Source organism: Symphalangus syndactylus, chromosome 20, assembly GCF_028878055.3.
Source record: "Symphalangus syndactylus isolate Jambi chromosome 20, NHGRI_mSymSyn1-v2.1_pri, whole genome shotgun sequence".
In the NCBI taxonomy this organism is placed as follows: domain Eukaryota; kingdom Metazoa; phylum Chordata; class Mammalia; order Primates; family Hylobatidae; genus Symphalangus; species Symphalangus syndactylus.
Genome location: NC_072442.2, coordinates 59,929,867 through 59,945,787, shown reverse-complemented (window position 1 = coordinate 59,945,787; position 15,921 = coordinate 59,929,867). Strand labels below are relative to the sequence as shown.

General features: G+C 50.3%; 1 protein-coding gene across 1 annotated transcript; it reads right to left on the bottom strand.

Moving 5' to 3' along the window:
• Window positions 1-63: 63 nt before the first annotated feature.
• On the bottom strand, window positions 64-7,103 carry RNF222 (ring finger protein 222). Its single transcript, XM_055257524.2, has 3 exons — window positions 6,971-7,103; window positions 3,304-3,455; window positions 64-2,611 (listed from the first exon to the last, which is right to left on the bottom strand). The coding sequence occupies exon 3, from the start codon at window positions 2,584-2,586 to the stop codon at window positions 1,924-1,926; it is 663 nt and encodes a 220-aa protein (XP_055113499.1). The 5' UTR covers window positions 2,587-2,611; window positions 3,304-3,455; window positions 6,971-7,103; the 3' UTR covers window positions 64-1,923.
• Window positions 7,104-15,921: the final 8,818 nt, after the last annotated feature.

Genomic DNA, 15,921 nt, shown 5'->3' with positions numbered 1-15,921 from the left:
CCAGGTTCCCAGAAATTCATGACACTGTTTAAAACAGCCTGGCTGAGGTTAAAAGAGACTCATTGGAGTCTTTGCAAATTAAACATTATTTTTATTCCTATAATGAATATTTTCCCCATGGAATCCATCTATATCCCTTCCCTCCAATAGCACCTGTGCTCTTCTGTAAATTTTTTTTTTTTTTAGACGGAGTCTCCCTCTGTCACCCAGGCTGGAGTGCGGTGGCACGATCTCGGCTCACTGCAACCTCCGCCTCCCGGGTTCAAGCGAATCTTCTGCCTCTCCTGAGTAGCTGGGACTACAGGCATGTGCCACCACGCCTGGCTAATTTTTGTATTTTTAGTAGAGACGGGTTTCACCATATATTGGCCAGGCTGGTCTCGAACTCCTGACCTTGTGATCCACCCGCCTCGGCCTCCCAAAGTGCTGGGATTACAGGCGTGAGCCACTGCGCCTGGCCACTTCTGTAATCTTGAAATGAGCACAGAGAAGCCCACAAGTGCTTTTAAAGCAGCCCTCTCTATGTCCCAAATATCCCCTGTAGTGGGGCCCAATTCCCCAGCAGTCCCCAAATGACCACCACCACTGCAGGCATTTAGGAACTAGATAAAACGTAGACTGCTATTTCTTCCCCCACAGACAGCAAATTGCCCAGAGGGGTATAGGTTGAGGGAGGTTGGGGCTCAGCTGTGGGCAGATCACCACTTATTTGAGATAATTGCTGGAGGTTTTTGTTGTTTTCCGTTGAAAGGTGTTGGTTGACTTACGGACTTCAATAAACAGCCAATAGCCATCCCCGAATGACTCAGGCTAGACCCAACCTGACGCTCTTCACAGTCCAACGTGGGGGCCCCAGGGAAAGAGACCTCGAGGAGCAGCTGACGGCACCTGGGCCTCAGCATTCCTCGGTTGAGATGGCGGCGTCCCTGACAAGCACAGCTGTTTTCCTCCCCACCCTTCCTCACCCAGCCCAGCCTGGCAATCCACCTGGGAAACTGGCCCAGCTGGTGTGGCGTCTAAATGAGTGGCTGGGTCATGAGGAGGAGGACTAGCTGGGAGGGAGGCGGTAGCCCCCAGGGTTTCGTTTGCCCACATAGTTCTCAGCTGACTCAAGGCTCGCCTGTCAGGCTTCCCCTCCACTCCCCGCCACCCTTGAGAACCCAGGACTCAAAGTTTGGATCCCTCCTTGGGCCTGGAGGGCTCAGGGAGACCTCTGGCTCCGTTCGTGGGGCACTCTGCTGGGGTGGCCTCTATCAACAAACCCCTGTCTCTGGATCTGGCCTCAGCTTTCCAGGAAGAACAGTTTCTGTTCATTCTCCCAGAAATTCTGGGGCAGCCTCTGAGATCAGCTTCTTCAGGGAAGCCCTTTTAAGCTGGCAGGTTGGGGACAGGGAGAGTTAGGGGGTGGGTGCTGTGGTGGAGGTCCAGGTTGAGTGCTGAGATTCTGGGCGCCCCCTTCTGTCTGTTCCCGAGGGCAAGCCATAAATCCTGGGTGGGAATTCTGGCCTGGAGGATCCTGCCATCGGCCAGCCCAGCAGTACGTCTGCCGGCAGGGTTTCCTTGTCCCGGGGAAGGGGCCCACCTGGCTTTGGGCAGGTCACCTGGCAGGTAAGGTCTGCCGCTCAGGGCTGGTGAGCCTGCAGGAGGGCAGTGACCACCCATCTTCCCAGCCTAGCGGAAGGGGAAGGCATCTGCTGAGGATTCACGTGGGGAACATGCGCTGCGCGCCTGGAGTCAGCTCCAGCCTCTCTGTCGAGCGGAAGCCCCTGCGGGGGTCGGGGAAGCCCAAGGCCCTCTCTGTGCCCAGGTCCTCCCCTCTGCCTGCCCACGTGCCCCTCGGAGCTTGGTAGCACCAGGGCTGCCGTGGGGCCTCCTGTCCCACCCCAGGCCACGGCTAGCCCGGCGGCCTCCCTGCGGTGCGGCTCACGCCTGCTTCCTCACCAGCAGCACCCAGGGCAGGATGGCGGCCACCACGGCCACCACGGCGATGAGCGTGATGAGCAGCAGGGCCCGTGATCGGCAGCAGAAGGCGCGGGCGGAGCGGGGCGCCGGGGAGGCCTCCGAGAGCTCTGCCAGGCTGCGGCGGGGCAGCACGCTGTCATGCTCCCCCAGGGGCATCCCGTGGCGGCTGATGACGAAGACCTGCGACTCCCGGGGCAGGCTGGGCAGCAGGTCCAGGGAGAGCTGGGCGCTTTGGCCCGGGCTGCCTGGTGGCCTGGCCTGGCCCAGAGGTGGCCTCCAGGCGGACGAGGAGGCGGCCAGGGGGTTTGTGTGGCCCAGGCTGTCCAGTGGGGGCACGGAGGGCAGGCCCACGGGCACAGCCAGCGTCTGGGAGCTCTTGTCCAGCATGGAGGGCCAGCGGGAGCTCTTCTTGCTGAGGAACGTGACGTAGCGGCAGATGGGGCAGACCAGGGTCCTCTGGACCTGCCCATCCACCCGGGTGGACAGCAGGTACTTGACCAGGCAGTCATGGCAGAACACATGGCCACAGCTCAGCGTCCGGCTGGCGCCCTCCAGGTCCCGGAACTTCTCGTAGCACACGGGGCACTCGCTGCCCGAGCTGTCCTTGCTCTCCCCTTCTGACATGGCCGCTGGGAGATGGCACGCTCAGCTGTGGGCGGGAAGGGTTGTGAATATTGGGGCATTTCCTCTTTCCCTCCCCCGTCCTAACTCCCACCTACACCTCTGCCTCCACTGCCTCTTATCCCCTCTCCCTGTCTTCCGCCTCCTCTCTCTTCCTCCTACTCTTGGCTCTTCTGCTGCTCCTCCTCTATGGCCCACCTGACTCAAACCTAGAGCCCAAGACCCTTAGGAGGAGAGGAGCAGATGCTTCTGGAAGGGAGAATCGGGAGACAGAGAACCAGAGAACCCAGTCACACTGGACCCCAGGAGGAGGTGTGTGGAGTTCCTGATGTCTCACCTCAATCACCATGTACACACATGGTGAGGTCACTGCCTCATCTCTTCCTCCTTCAGTGACGGAAGTGAAGAAAGGAAGTCCCTGTTACCAGGGGAAGCAGGTGGCTAAGAAAATGCATGCACAGCCCCAGCCCAGCCTCCAATTTGGGCCTGCACCCAGAGTGGCCATTTTCCAGAAAAGCCCGTGCTAGTCTCAACCTCTGCCCTCACCTGGGGTTGGCGGGTCCATTGGATTTCCTCCAGCCATTGGATTGCATTCCTCCGTGCTAAGTGTGGCTATAAAGCAATGACTGTTTAAAAAAACAAAGCTTAGAACTTACACATTCAAATGCCTGCTGGCCCTCCACATAGTCACGTCAGGTAGCTTTAGGTTCATTCCCTCACCTGCCACAGCTCAGTCATTCTCCAAATTCTTCCTATGGGGCTGCCTGAGGCAGTGAGAGAAGCATCTGATTAACCGTGATGGAGACAGAATTTCATCCTTTGAGAATACGTCTGATATTTTGGAAATGCCCAGAAGTCACTGGGAGCCAAGTCTGATAGGAAAGTAAATGAGTGATCAAGTGGCATGATATTGTTTGAAATCAAATCTATGGAGTCACTGTAAAGTAACAAGATTTTTTTTTTTTTTTTTTGAGAGGGAGTTTTGCTCTGTCGCCCAGGCAGGAGTGCAGTGGCGCGCCCTCAGCTCACTGCAACCTCCACCTCCTGGGTTCAAGTGATTCTCCTGTCCCAGCCTCCCAAATAGCTGACATTACAGGTGCGTGCCACCACCCCTGGCTAATTTTTGTAATTTTAGTAAAGACAGGGTTTTACCATGTTGGCCAGGCTGGTCTTGAACTCCTGACCTCTGGTGATCCGCCCGCCTTGGCCTCCCAAAGTGTTGGGATTACAGATGCGAGCCACCGCGGTGGCCACAAGATGGGTTTTAAACAGAATCTGAGAGCAGATTTGTTTGATTAAGTACATGGCTTCCCAAGTCGATGGCTTTGAAGGGAAACATCCACTGGGGTGTGTGGTGAGGTCCAAGTGTCCTCATTGAAAAGTTCCCAGTGTCACAACTGTGTAGCCTAAACTTATCTAGAACAGCTTCTTTAAAAAGAACCATGATTCCTTGTTATTGCTGCTTTCTTCCATCCATGACAGAGACAAAAGACCGCTGGACACACTGATAAAATAGAGCTGCATGGCAGCCCCCAGACCTGAGAGATGACATAATGGGAACAAAATCAATGTGTAGGAAGGACAACTGTTAAGATCACAAATCTTTCAGAATCCCCCCCCTCTCTTGGCTTGGCTCCAAATCTATTTTGCTAAGTTGAAAATGTCTCACAGTCAAAGAGCAAAAATATTTGGAGGTGGGATAAGGAATCTGGGATCCTGGAGGCGGCCCCCAGACCTCTTCGGAAGTTTCCAGCTTTGGTCTTTGAAGTGGTCAATGTGGCCCCCAGGATGGGGGATGGGGGTTCAAATCTTTGATCTACCCATTACTGTCTGTATAAGCTTAGCCAAGTTGTTTAACCTCTCTGAGTCTCAGTTTCCTGCCCATAAGATGAAATTGATAATAATGGTACCATCTTCCTCGGAGAGTTGTTGGGGGAATTAAGTGAGCTAATGTGAGTGAAGAGTCTGGCTCAGAGGAAGTGCTCAGTAAATGGCAGTTGTCATTATTAAGAAAGACCACGTCCTGTCCCCTCTTCTCCCAAAGGGGACTTGGAGACCCCTGTCACAGCTCTTGAGGCAGCCACAGCATTTGCCTTCCTTTCCTTCCCTCTCATCCCCAAATGTTCCTTAGTATGTGGATGATTAAAAAATTGCACCCACTTGACAGAGGGCAGCTCACCTCAAATTAGAATAACTGAACAAGATGACCATGGATAAGATAAGTGATGGGCGATGGATAGTAATTTAAATGGTTATTCCAATATTTCTTAGTAGTTATTTCATAACACATTTGCAAATGTTTATACCAAACAGCCATTATAATCAGGATGGCCATGATTTTCTTAAGCCAGTCAACTATTAATATGTTTCCCTGCATTTCATAACTCCCCAAAGCGTATGATGGCAAGAGTTCCATCCTTCTATCCATCCATCCATCTAATTATTCAACACATATTTATTGAGCACCTGTTATGTGCTAGGTACTGAGCTTACATATTGGGGATAAGTAGCGGTCAAGGAAGTTCTTATAAAACTTTAGAGCCTAGTGGACATTTATAAGTTCTCTCAAAAAAGATATTTTTTTTGAAAGGAGGATTGATGATCAATGGTTTAAGTTGTTTGGATAACAGAGAAGTAGAGATTAAGGCTGACAAGAAGAGCAAATAAGGAATACTAGAGGGAAAAAGGACTTTAGAGATCACTTAGTTGAAGCTCCTAGTTTCAGAGATGAGCAGATCCATGTCTAGAGAGAGGGAAGTGAGTCACCTGAGGTGACTGGTGAAGGTGACGGAGAGGGAGTTAACAGAGACAGAGAAGATTCCGTAGATGGTAGAACATTGTTAGAATCAGCTGATAGATTGGGTGAGTAGGTATTAGCCAAGTTAGGAAGCACCGTCCTCCTTGAGACGAGCAGGGAAGGAGAAGGAGAGCCTCTACTTTTCATCCGAGTTAGAGGAAAAGTAAAAAGGACCCAGGGAGTGCAGAAGACATCCCAGGCCCCAGTGATGGCCTCTCTGGGCAATCCTTCTCCCTTCCAACGATGGCGTCTCTGGGCAATCCTTCCCCCTTCCAACGATGGCCTCTCTGGGCAATCCTTCTCCCTTCCAACGATGGCCTCTCTGGGCAATCCTTCTCCCTTCCAACGATGGCCTCTCTGGGCAATCCTCCCTTCCAATGATGGCTTCTCTGGGCAATCCTTCCCCCTTCCAACGATGGCCTCTCTGGGCAATCCTCCCTTCCAACGATGGCCTCTCTGGGCAATCCTTCCCCCTTCCAACGATGGCCTCTCTGGGCAATCCTCCCTTCCAACGATGGCCTCTCTGGGCAATCCTTCCCCCTTCCAAAGATGGCCTCTCTGGGCAATCCTTCCCCTTCCCGTGCTTCCGGAGAGCCACGCCGTCAACACCTGGACAATGCTACTTCCTTCCCCACCTTCTTGCCTCCCTTTCTCAGTCTTTCCCTGACCCCTCCCTCTTTGCCTGTCTCACTTTCTGAATCCCATTCCATTCTCCATCCTTGAGTTCCTCTTATGGCCTGATTCTGTTTGGGTGCTGGGGTGAGGGAGAGGGCAACAGAAGAAATGCAAGGAACATACTCTAGTTTGAGCACAAACAAGTTCAAGAACAATGCAGTAAGTGCCAAAGCATCCCTATTGATGCCTTAGGAAATTGAGGGGAGAGGAGGGCTGGAAAGTATTCCTAGGTGAAGTGGGACCAGTATTGAGCTAATAATAAGTAATTACAACAGCCACCATTTATTGAATCCTAATTATGTGCTTGGCATTTTGCATCCCTTCCTCATCTGATCCTGACAACAAGGCTAGGGGGTAGGGATTATCTTCATTTCACAGATAAGGGAACTGAGGCTCAGAGCTTAAGACTTTGTCTTCAGACTTTGGTCAAAGGAATAGAAGAAATAGCCCTGTTAGAAAAGTGACTACCCAAACTTCCTTCCTCAGAGTGACCCTCAACAAGGATGCCTTTCTGGCCACCTGGGAGGTGGGGGTAAGGCAATGGCTGGCCCAAGGGAGCTGACTTTGGGAAGCCCCAGTACTGAGCCTCCCCCAAGCAGTAGCCCATCTCCAGGACAGAGTGAGGGGGGCAGGTGTCCCCACCCCAGAGAAAACACCCCCCATCCCCACCTCAGCACAGGAGCCAGTGGGACAGAATGACACTTCCAGGCACCTGGGATTCCCTCTTGGAGCCCCAGTGCAAGGTCCTACAGCTTTAGCTGTGACTAGTTGCTCACCCACAGGTATCTCTTCTCTCTCTCTTTCAATTTCTCTCTCCCTCATTCTCCTGCATCCGTCCAATGTTGGCAACCTTCCAACATTGCCAAGCTCCTTCCCCACGCCCAGCCAGGCCCCTAGACTCACTTTGGCTGGGACCAGAGAGAGCAGCATCCACCTTCCCTCCTGGGGCCTCCAGCAGATCTGAGCCACTCTGCGGTGCTGAGCAGCAGCACGATCTCCTTCTGTTGCTGTTAGTGTGACCGCCGCCGCCGAGGCAATTCCTAATGACAGAGCAGGTCGGGAGGACAGCGCGAGGAAGTGAATGTCACCCAACCCGTTTGAGGCCAGGAGGCTTTGGCGTTGCCCAGGGGGTTGGCAGCTGCTGAAGTCAGGTGATCTTGCTGAGGATGCCAGAGAGGAACCCCCAGCCTGAGGAGGAGCCCAGGGTGGGTGCTCAGGAGAGTCAGAGGGTCTCACAGTGGAGGCAGTGACCCAGGACCTGTTTGACTGAGGCTCCCCAGGCATGGGTCTCCCTATCAATAGGAAAGTCACCCACACTGTCCTTCCCACCCTCCTGGACCCATTTCTGTGATCCCCATCTTCCCCCCACACCCCCATCCCCACAGTAGTAGGGTCGGTAGTAGATCAGCCTCGGGAAGTCTATGACACTTAGAGTCATATATTTGTGGGATCTGCCTGTGTGCATTTGTCATTCATGGAACACCCAAAGGGGCTTAGAGCTCCAAAGACCCAGCACCACTGGCATAAAGAATGAGGCGGAGTAAGACCAGTGAAGCACGAATGCACACACATATGGAAAGAAGTCCCCGACATCATGATAAATGGAAGCAAGTTTCAGAACAGCCTGTGTAATACAATTCTATTTATGAAGATAATAATACCTGATCATATTCATAGAGGAAAATCTGGAAGAAAACACATCAGACTGTTAATAGCAGTTATCTCTGGAGAGATTTTCTAAGTTTTATATTTCTGTGATGTTTGCATTTTCACCCTGAATGTATGTTTCTTTTGTGATTAGAAAAAAAATCATCTGCTGGGTGCGGTGGCTCATGCCTGTAATCCCAACACTTTGGGAGATGGAGGCGGGCAGACTGCTTGAGGCCAGGAGTTCAAGACCAGCCTTGCCAACATGGTGAAACCCTGTTGCTACTAAAAATACAAAAATTAGCTGGGCATGGTGGTGCGAGCCTGTAGTCTCAGCTACTCAGGAGGCTGAGGCACAAGAATTGCTTGAATCCAGAGGGCGGAGGTTGCAGTGAGTGAGCCAAGATTGTACCACTGCACTCCAGCCTGGGCGACAGAGTGAGACTGTCTCAAAGAAAAAGAAAAAAGTCATCAAGAATAATGGAGGAATGAAGTTCGGGGAACTGGAAATCATTTTGGAGGATTTCCTCCCAGTCCTCTCAGGAAGTCCCCAAGAAACCAGTTTTCTTCTGAAAAAAGTAAGTTACTGGGTCCAAGGCACAGCCCAGCATGTGTGTGACCCCGTAGGATGACACAGGATGACCCCCTTCTGCCCGATCAATCATGGCCCTGGCTCAGTGGACATCTTGAAGCTGGTAGGGAGGACAGTCAGGGCAGTGCACTCGGCCACTTCACCGTGGACAGAGATCGGTGAGTGCAAGCCGTCATCACAGTCTCTCTTGTTCTTTCCCTGGGAGTCCCAGGTGGTCCTAGATTAGCAAATGAAAATGCAGTATGCCCAGGTAAATTAGAATTTCAGACAAACAACAAATGCTTTTTAGTATAAATATGTCCAGTATAATACAGTACAATATCTGGGATTTTTTTTTTTTTTTTAGACAGAGTCTCGATCTGTCACCTAGGCTGGAGTGCAGGGGCCGCAATCTCGGCTCACTGAAACCTCCACCTCCTGGGTTCGAGCGATTCTCCTGCCTCAGCCTCTCAAGTAGTTGGGATTATAGGCGTGCACCACCACACCCCGGTAATTTTTTGTATTTTTAGTAGAGATGGGGTTTCGCCATGTTGGCAAGGCTGGTTTTGAATTCCTGACCTTAAGTGATCCACCTGCCTCGGCCTCCCAAAGTGCTGGGATTACAGGCATGAATCACTGTGCCCGGCCCTCTGGGACATATTTATACTACAGAGTATTCCTTTTCTACCTGAGACTCAAATTTAAGTGGGCATTCTGTATTTTCTTCCAGCAAGTCTAATCCCAGAGGGCTCTCCAAATTTCTCTCCTTCCACTGGCACCTCCAAGGGGCTCATTGCAAAGTTCTAAGCCCCTTTAACAGTGTGGCTCATAACTCCGCTTAGGGCTTTCTGGGGATTCCTGGAAAGGTGCCCCAAATACCTCAGTATCAACCCCTTGTATGTCCCCCAGAGAGGAGATGGAGCCAGGCCCAGCCATCCTTAGACTTTTGTGATGTGATTTATGGGGTGATATAAAGTTCCTAAGGTGCCAATATCTTTTCCACTGGCCCTGTCATGAAGCTTGTCTATGAAGATTACCTTTAATATGTAAATATTTATTATCATTGTCTGTCTTGGTTTTGTGTTCTAAAAAAAGAATTCCGGCCTGGCGCAGTGGCTCATGCCTGTAATCCCAGCACTTCCGGAGGCTGAGGCGGTTGGATAATGAGGTGAGGAGATCAAGACCATCCTGGGTAACACGGTGAAACCCCGCCTCTACTAAAAATACAAAAAATTAGCCGGGCACGGTGGGTGGCATGCGCCTGTAGTCCCAGCTACTCGGGAGGCTGGGGCAGGAGAATCGCTTGAACTCGGGAGGCGGAGGTTGCGGTGAGCTGAGATGGCACCACTGCACTCCAGCCTGGGTGACAGAGTAAAACTCTGTCTCCAAAAAAAAAAAAAAAAAAAAAGAAAAAGAAAAAGAAAAAGAATTCCACTTAAAAAATTGCATATACTTATATATGTTGGCACGGACACACACATTTACTTGAGGAGGTAAATGCATCAGCCAGAGACACTAACTTGAATTTATTTTTCAGGTTGGCTCTAGCCATCTAGCAAGTTTCTGGGAAAGTGGACTGTTGGATTTTGGCAGGAGGAAGGAATTAGTTATCAGGAAAGGTTAAGAGCACAGGTATACTAGCCAGGAGGAACTACGCTATAGGATTGATGGTAGGGAGCTCTGGGAAATTAAAGACCAGTGCATGAGCATTCACGAGTGCTCTATGTGTGTTTATGTGTGTTGGTGACTAAAGAGAAAATGCCATGTGACTTTGGGTAGCTTACTTAATCCTTCTGTGCCTCAGTTGCTTCATCTGTAGAAACTGCACCTCAGTTGCTTCATCTGTAGAAAATGGGGATAATAGTACCTACTCTATAGGGTTATTGTGACAATAAAATGAGTGAATGCAAGTAATGTGCCTGGAACAACACCTGCTACACAGGAGGGGCTCTGTCAGTGTTTATCTATCTATATGTCTGTCTATCTATCAATCGATCAATTCATCTGTCTATCTAGTCTCTCCATTGATCCATCTATCTCAATTGATCTGTGTATCTATTGATCTATCTAATCTCTTTCTCTCTATCCTCTCCATCTATCCATCAATCAACCTATCCATTGATCCATCCATCCCTCTATCTGTCCATCTATCCATCTCTCTAATCTCTATCTATCTCTCCATTGATCCATCCATCTATGTAATCTCTCCATCAATCAATCATCTATCTTTCAATCAATCTATTCTCTCCATTGATCTATTTCTCTACCTAATCTCTCCACTGATCCATCTCTGTGTATCTATGTATCTACCTATCTCTCCATGGATCTATCTCTCTATCAATCTATCCATCCATCCATCTAATCTCTCTCTCCAATCTCTCCATAGATCGATCGATCTATCTATCTATCTATCTATCTATCTATCTATCTATCATTTATCCAATCTCTTTGTCTATCTAATATATATATATTTCTTCATTTATCTCTCTCTATTATCGATTATCATCGAAATCATCCTTATTATTACTATGGCAAGAAGAGAGGGCTAAAGGTGGGTAAGGAGACGCAAACACTTTCTGACTCAAGGGGCCTGGCCAATCTCGTCCTGATTTAGTGAATAAGGTGTCTGTTGCAAATACTGCCATGTCATTTTGGAGTGTTCTTCGCTTCTCAGCAGAAAGGACAAATGCACGCTGAACCATGGAAGAATAGTTCCAGCTCAGGGAGGGATGAGACCAGGGGTCCCTTCCCTGGGCAGGTCATGCTGTAGAGTTTTGTCTAGTTTTGGGGCCACATTGGAAGTGGTGTTGATGAGGCACTGAAGCGTATCCTGGGGAAGAGGTTGGCCAGGATGGAGATGAGTCTGGAGACCATTTTGGCCCAGTGAGATAAGATCTTCCTTAGAGAGACATTTTTGTGAGGCTAAGGGGCTGTTAGACAAGGGAAGAATCTCACCCTCGCTGACCACTGACAAACTGCAGGTGTGGTTTCTGCAAGGGATGAGTAGCTGGACCAGGACAGAAGTTCCTAATGCCAGAATCACCTGGAGAACAGATTACAGAAACTGATTTCCAGGCTTCACTCATGACTTGCAGGTCTTGGGAGAGGCCCAGGAAAGTACACTCTACTTATTTTTTAATAATTGGATAGATGGATGGATAGATATATGATAATGTAAGAATAGTGCATGCTAATGGTGGAATCTAGGTGGTGGATATATGGATTCTTGTAAAATTCTTTCGTCTTTGCTGTATGTTTGGAAATTTTCATAACACGTGTTGGAAAAACAAAGTACCTTCTTGAATAAGTAATATATTCAGATGATTCAAAAGTTAGAAAGTGGCCGGGCGCGGTGGCTGATGCCTGTAATCCCAGCACTTTGGGAGGCCGAGGTGGGCGGATCACCTGAAGTCAGGAGTTCGAGACCACCCTGGCCAAAATGGTGAAACCCCGTCTCTACTAAAAATTCAAAAAATTAGCTGGGTGCCTGTAATCCCAGCTACTTGGGAGGCTGAGGCAGGAGAATCACTTGAACCCAGGAGGCAGAGGTGGCAGTGAGCCAAGATGACACCACTGCACTCCAGGCTGGGCAACGGAGCAAGATTTGTCTCAAAAAAAAAAAAAAAATGAGAAAGTGTTAAATGACCTGCAGTGAATATTAATCTCCCTCCCTGTCCCTCATCTGCCCATTTCCTGTGCATCCCTTCAGAAGGTAACCATCCCTTCAAAAGGATAAACAAAAACAAGACCCCCCCCAAAAAAACAAAAAACAAAACAAAAAAACCCCACCAGAAAATAACAGGAGTTGGTGAGGATATGAAGAAATTGGAACCCTTGTACCCTGCCGGTGAGAACGTAAAATAGTGTACCTTCTTTGGAAAACAGTACGGTGGTTCAAAAACTTAAATATAGAATTACTGTATGATCCATCAATTCCACTTCTGGATATATACCCCAAATAATTTAAGCACGGACTCAAGTAGATCTTTGTGTACCCATGTTCATAGCAGTGTTAGTCACAATAGCTAAAAGGTGGAAGCAACCCAAATGTCCATCAACACATAAGTGGATAAACACAATGTGATCCATCCACACAACGGAATATTTATTCAGCCTTAAAAGGAAGGAAACTTTACCACCTGCTACAACATGGATGAAACTTGAGGACATTAAGTGAAATAAGCCAGATACAAAAGGACAAATACTGTATGATTTCACTTACATGAGGTTCCTAGAGCAGTCAAAATCATAGAGACAGAATGTGGAATGGTGGTTTCCAGGGGCCGGTTGGGGGATGAGGGGACAACGGGGAGTGAGTGTTTAACAGGGACAGAGTTTCCATTTGGGAAGACGAGCGCTCTGGATGGATGGTGGTGATGGTTGCTCACAATATGAGTGTACTTAATACTGTGGAACTGTACACTTAAAATGGTTAAGATGGGCCGGGTGTGGTGGCTCACGCCTGTAATCCCAGCACTTTGGGAGGCCAAGGTGGGTGGATCATTTGAGGTCAGGAGTTCAAGACCAGCCTGGCCAACATGGTGAAACCCCGTGTCTACTAAAAATACAAAAATTAGCCGGGTGTGGCAGTGCGCACCTATAATCCCAGCTACTTGGGGGGCTGAGTCAGGAGAATTGCTTGAACCTGGGAGGCAGAGGCTGCAGTGAGCTGAGATCACACCTCTGCACTCCAGTCTGGATGACAGAGTGAGACCTTGCCTCAAAAAAAAAAAAAAAAAAAAAAGGTTAAGATGGTAAATTTTGTTATATGTATTTTACCACAATAAAAAAGGTAACTGCTGTTATTAGCAGTTAGTTTTGTGCATGTTATTTATATTTATATATATATAAACAAATATAAATAGGGATTCGTATTCCCTTTTTTTTTTCTTTTGAGAGATAGGGTCTCACTCTGTCACCCAGGCTGGAGTGCAGTGTTGCAATTGCAGCTCACTGCAACCTCGACTTCCCATTCTCAAGTGATCCTCCCACCTCAGCCTCCTGAATAGCTGGGACCACAGGCACGCCACCACACATGGATAATTTTTTAGTTTTCAGTAGAGAAAGGTCTCGTTGTGTTGCCCAGGCTGGTCTTGAACTCCCAGGCTCAAGCAATCCTCCTGCCTCAGCCTCCCAAAGTACTAGGATTATAGACATGAGTCACTGTGCCGCCCATCCTTCCCCCTGTGTTTTTTGTTTTGTTTTGTTTTGTTTTTGAGATGAAGTCTCATTCTGTTGCCCAGGCTGGAGTGCAGTGGCATAGTGCCAGCTCACCGCAACCTCCGTCTCCCAGGTTCAAGCAATTCTCCTGCCTCAGATTCCCAAGTAGTTGGGATTACAGTTGCCTGCCACCACGCCTGGCGCATTTTTGTAGTTTTAGTAGAGACAGGGTTTCACCAGCTTGGTCAGGCTGGTCTCGAACTCCTGCCCTCAAGTGATCCACCCGCCTTGGCCTCCCAAAGTGCTGGGATTACAGGTGTGAACCACCGCGCCCGGCCCTTCCCCACACGCACGCTGATGCATCTTCCTCGTTTTACTGGACAGCACAGCTTGGAGCTTTCTCCCTTAGGCGCATGCACAGTTTGAGTTGTTGAATCTGAGTTTTTAGCAGCTTCCCCAGGTGACGTTAAGGGGCAGCCTGTGTGGGAACCTCTGGCTTCAGAGATCACTGGGGTCCTGGGTAGCTTGGAGAGGTACTCCTTCCTCCAGGTTAGGGGAGAAGGACTGGAAGCTGAGGTGGCTCAGCTCAGATGGAGGCCCAAAGGGCCCCAGGAGCCTCCAGAGTAACCTGCTTTCTGTCCCCACCATCTTCACTGTCCCCAGCTTTCCCTGCACAGCATCTCCAGGGAATTGGGATCCCTGAAGCTCCTGGCTTTCCTGCTCCCCTGGAGGGACACTGGGTATCCAGGCGCAGGGGCATTCCACAGCTCTCTGCACCACCTTCCTGACACTCCTTGTGGGGACAGGGTGGATGCAGCAGGCAGGGGCAACCCTGATGGGATGGGGTTGCCCCTGCCTCAGGCCATTTGGAACCGTAAGTGTGAGTCACCCCAAATATCTAAGGCAGAGGGGTTGGAGGCTGGGGAGCAAACATGGGGCCAGGAACTGCAGGCCCGACCCAGAAGCAGTGGAGAGAAGAGAGGTGGGGAAGGGGATAGCAGAGAGGGAGAATGCGAGTTCACAGTTAAGGCCAACCTTTGACAGGGCAGAGACTCTTGGTCTGTTTACATCACTGCTGTCCATGAAAAGACACCTGGCAATGATCTTTGCCATGCTGTTGTGGGTAGGCCTAGATTTCCGACCAGGGCCCGGATAGGGGACACTGAAGGTTGTGTGCTGTTTGGAGACAGCCCTGTTGACCTGAGTGCACATGATTGGCCAGGTGGGGCCATCTCCAGTCCTGGCTCCAGGTGAGGGTGGGCTCTTGCAACGGAGGCAGGGCGAGGTAAGCTGGCTGCCCCACGTGTGCTCAGCATGAAGGCAGTGAGGCGATGCACAAGGGCAAGAGGTGGGGGCACCTCCCAGCCATGAGTGTGTGTGTGCACATGACCCTTGACCCTCCTCCCACCGCACCTCCGCTTCTCAGCATCCTGCTTGACCTGGTGACTGTGGGCAGATGGGAAGGCCTCACCAGAGAGGGCAAAGGACCCCAAAAGTATGGAGTGAAGTATGGCTGTGTCCCTAGGGAAGCCTACATAGAGGCCAGGGGACGAGATCTGTGTGACCCCACAGGATGCCGCTGGGGTGTCCCAGGTGAAGCTGCAGTTTCCACAGTGAGACCAGGGAAGAACCCTGGGTTGGTGCAGCCCTGACGGTCTGCCCACCCGTTTGCAGCTGTCGGCTCTGGCCTGGCTTGCTCCAGCCAGCTGAAGGGTTTGCTTTGCCCCAAGCTTCCCTGTTGTTTCACCCGCCTGGGCTCTGCCCCATTATTACATAGCCCAGGGCTGCTGGTAGCACCGGGGACACCTTGGACCTCTGAACAGAACACAGAGAGGCCCCTCCCTCTAGGAAGTAAATTGGAAAAAGGCCTTCTTTCTTCTCAGGCTGTGTCAGGGCACATGGCTTGGCAGGCAGAATAGGAACTGATTTTCATTCCCAATTCACTTGCCTTGGTTCCCAAACTCCCCGGCCCAACAATATGTAGTGGCCACAGGTCTCACCCCATCCTGTCCCCTCCCCCTGAAGACTTCCTCAGCTCCCCATTGCTCTGAGGCACAGCCCATACTCAGGGAGCCCATGAAGCCCTCACTGCTTTCTGGAGACTGGCTCCAGCCAGCCCCTCCCCTGGGCTATCTTTTGCTACACGGCATGGCCACAGCTCTGGCTTCCAGCTCAGGTCCCTTGAAGGCCCTGGGCTTGTGGGCCTCTGTGATCTTTTTTTGCATGCTTTTTTTGGGGTTGTTTCCTGGCTGGAATGCCTTTCTACCTCACTACAGCTCTCCTGGCATCTCCTCTACATCTTTTTTGTTTTTTGAAACAGGTTTTCGCTCTGTTGCCCAGGCTGGAGTGCAGTGGCACCATCTCAGCTCACTGCAACCTCCACCTTCTGGGTTCAAGCAATTCTCCCTGCTTTAGCCTCCTGAGTAGCTGGGATTATAGGCATGCACCACCACACCTGGCTAATTTTTGTGTTTTTAGTAGAGACAGG

Coding starts and splice junctions, on each gene's coding strand:
- RNF222 (XM_055257524.2), bottom strand. CDS start 2,586: ATGTCAGAAGGGGAGAGCAAGGACAGCTCGGGCAGCGAGTGCCCCGTG.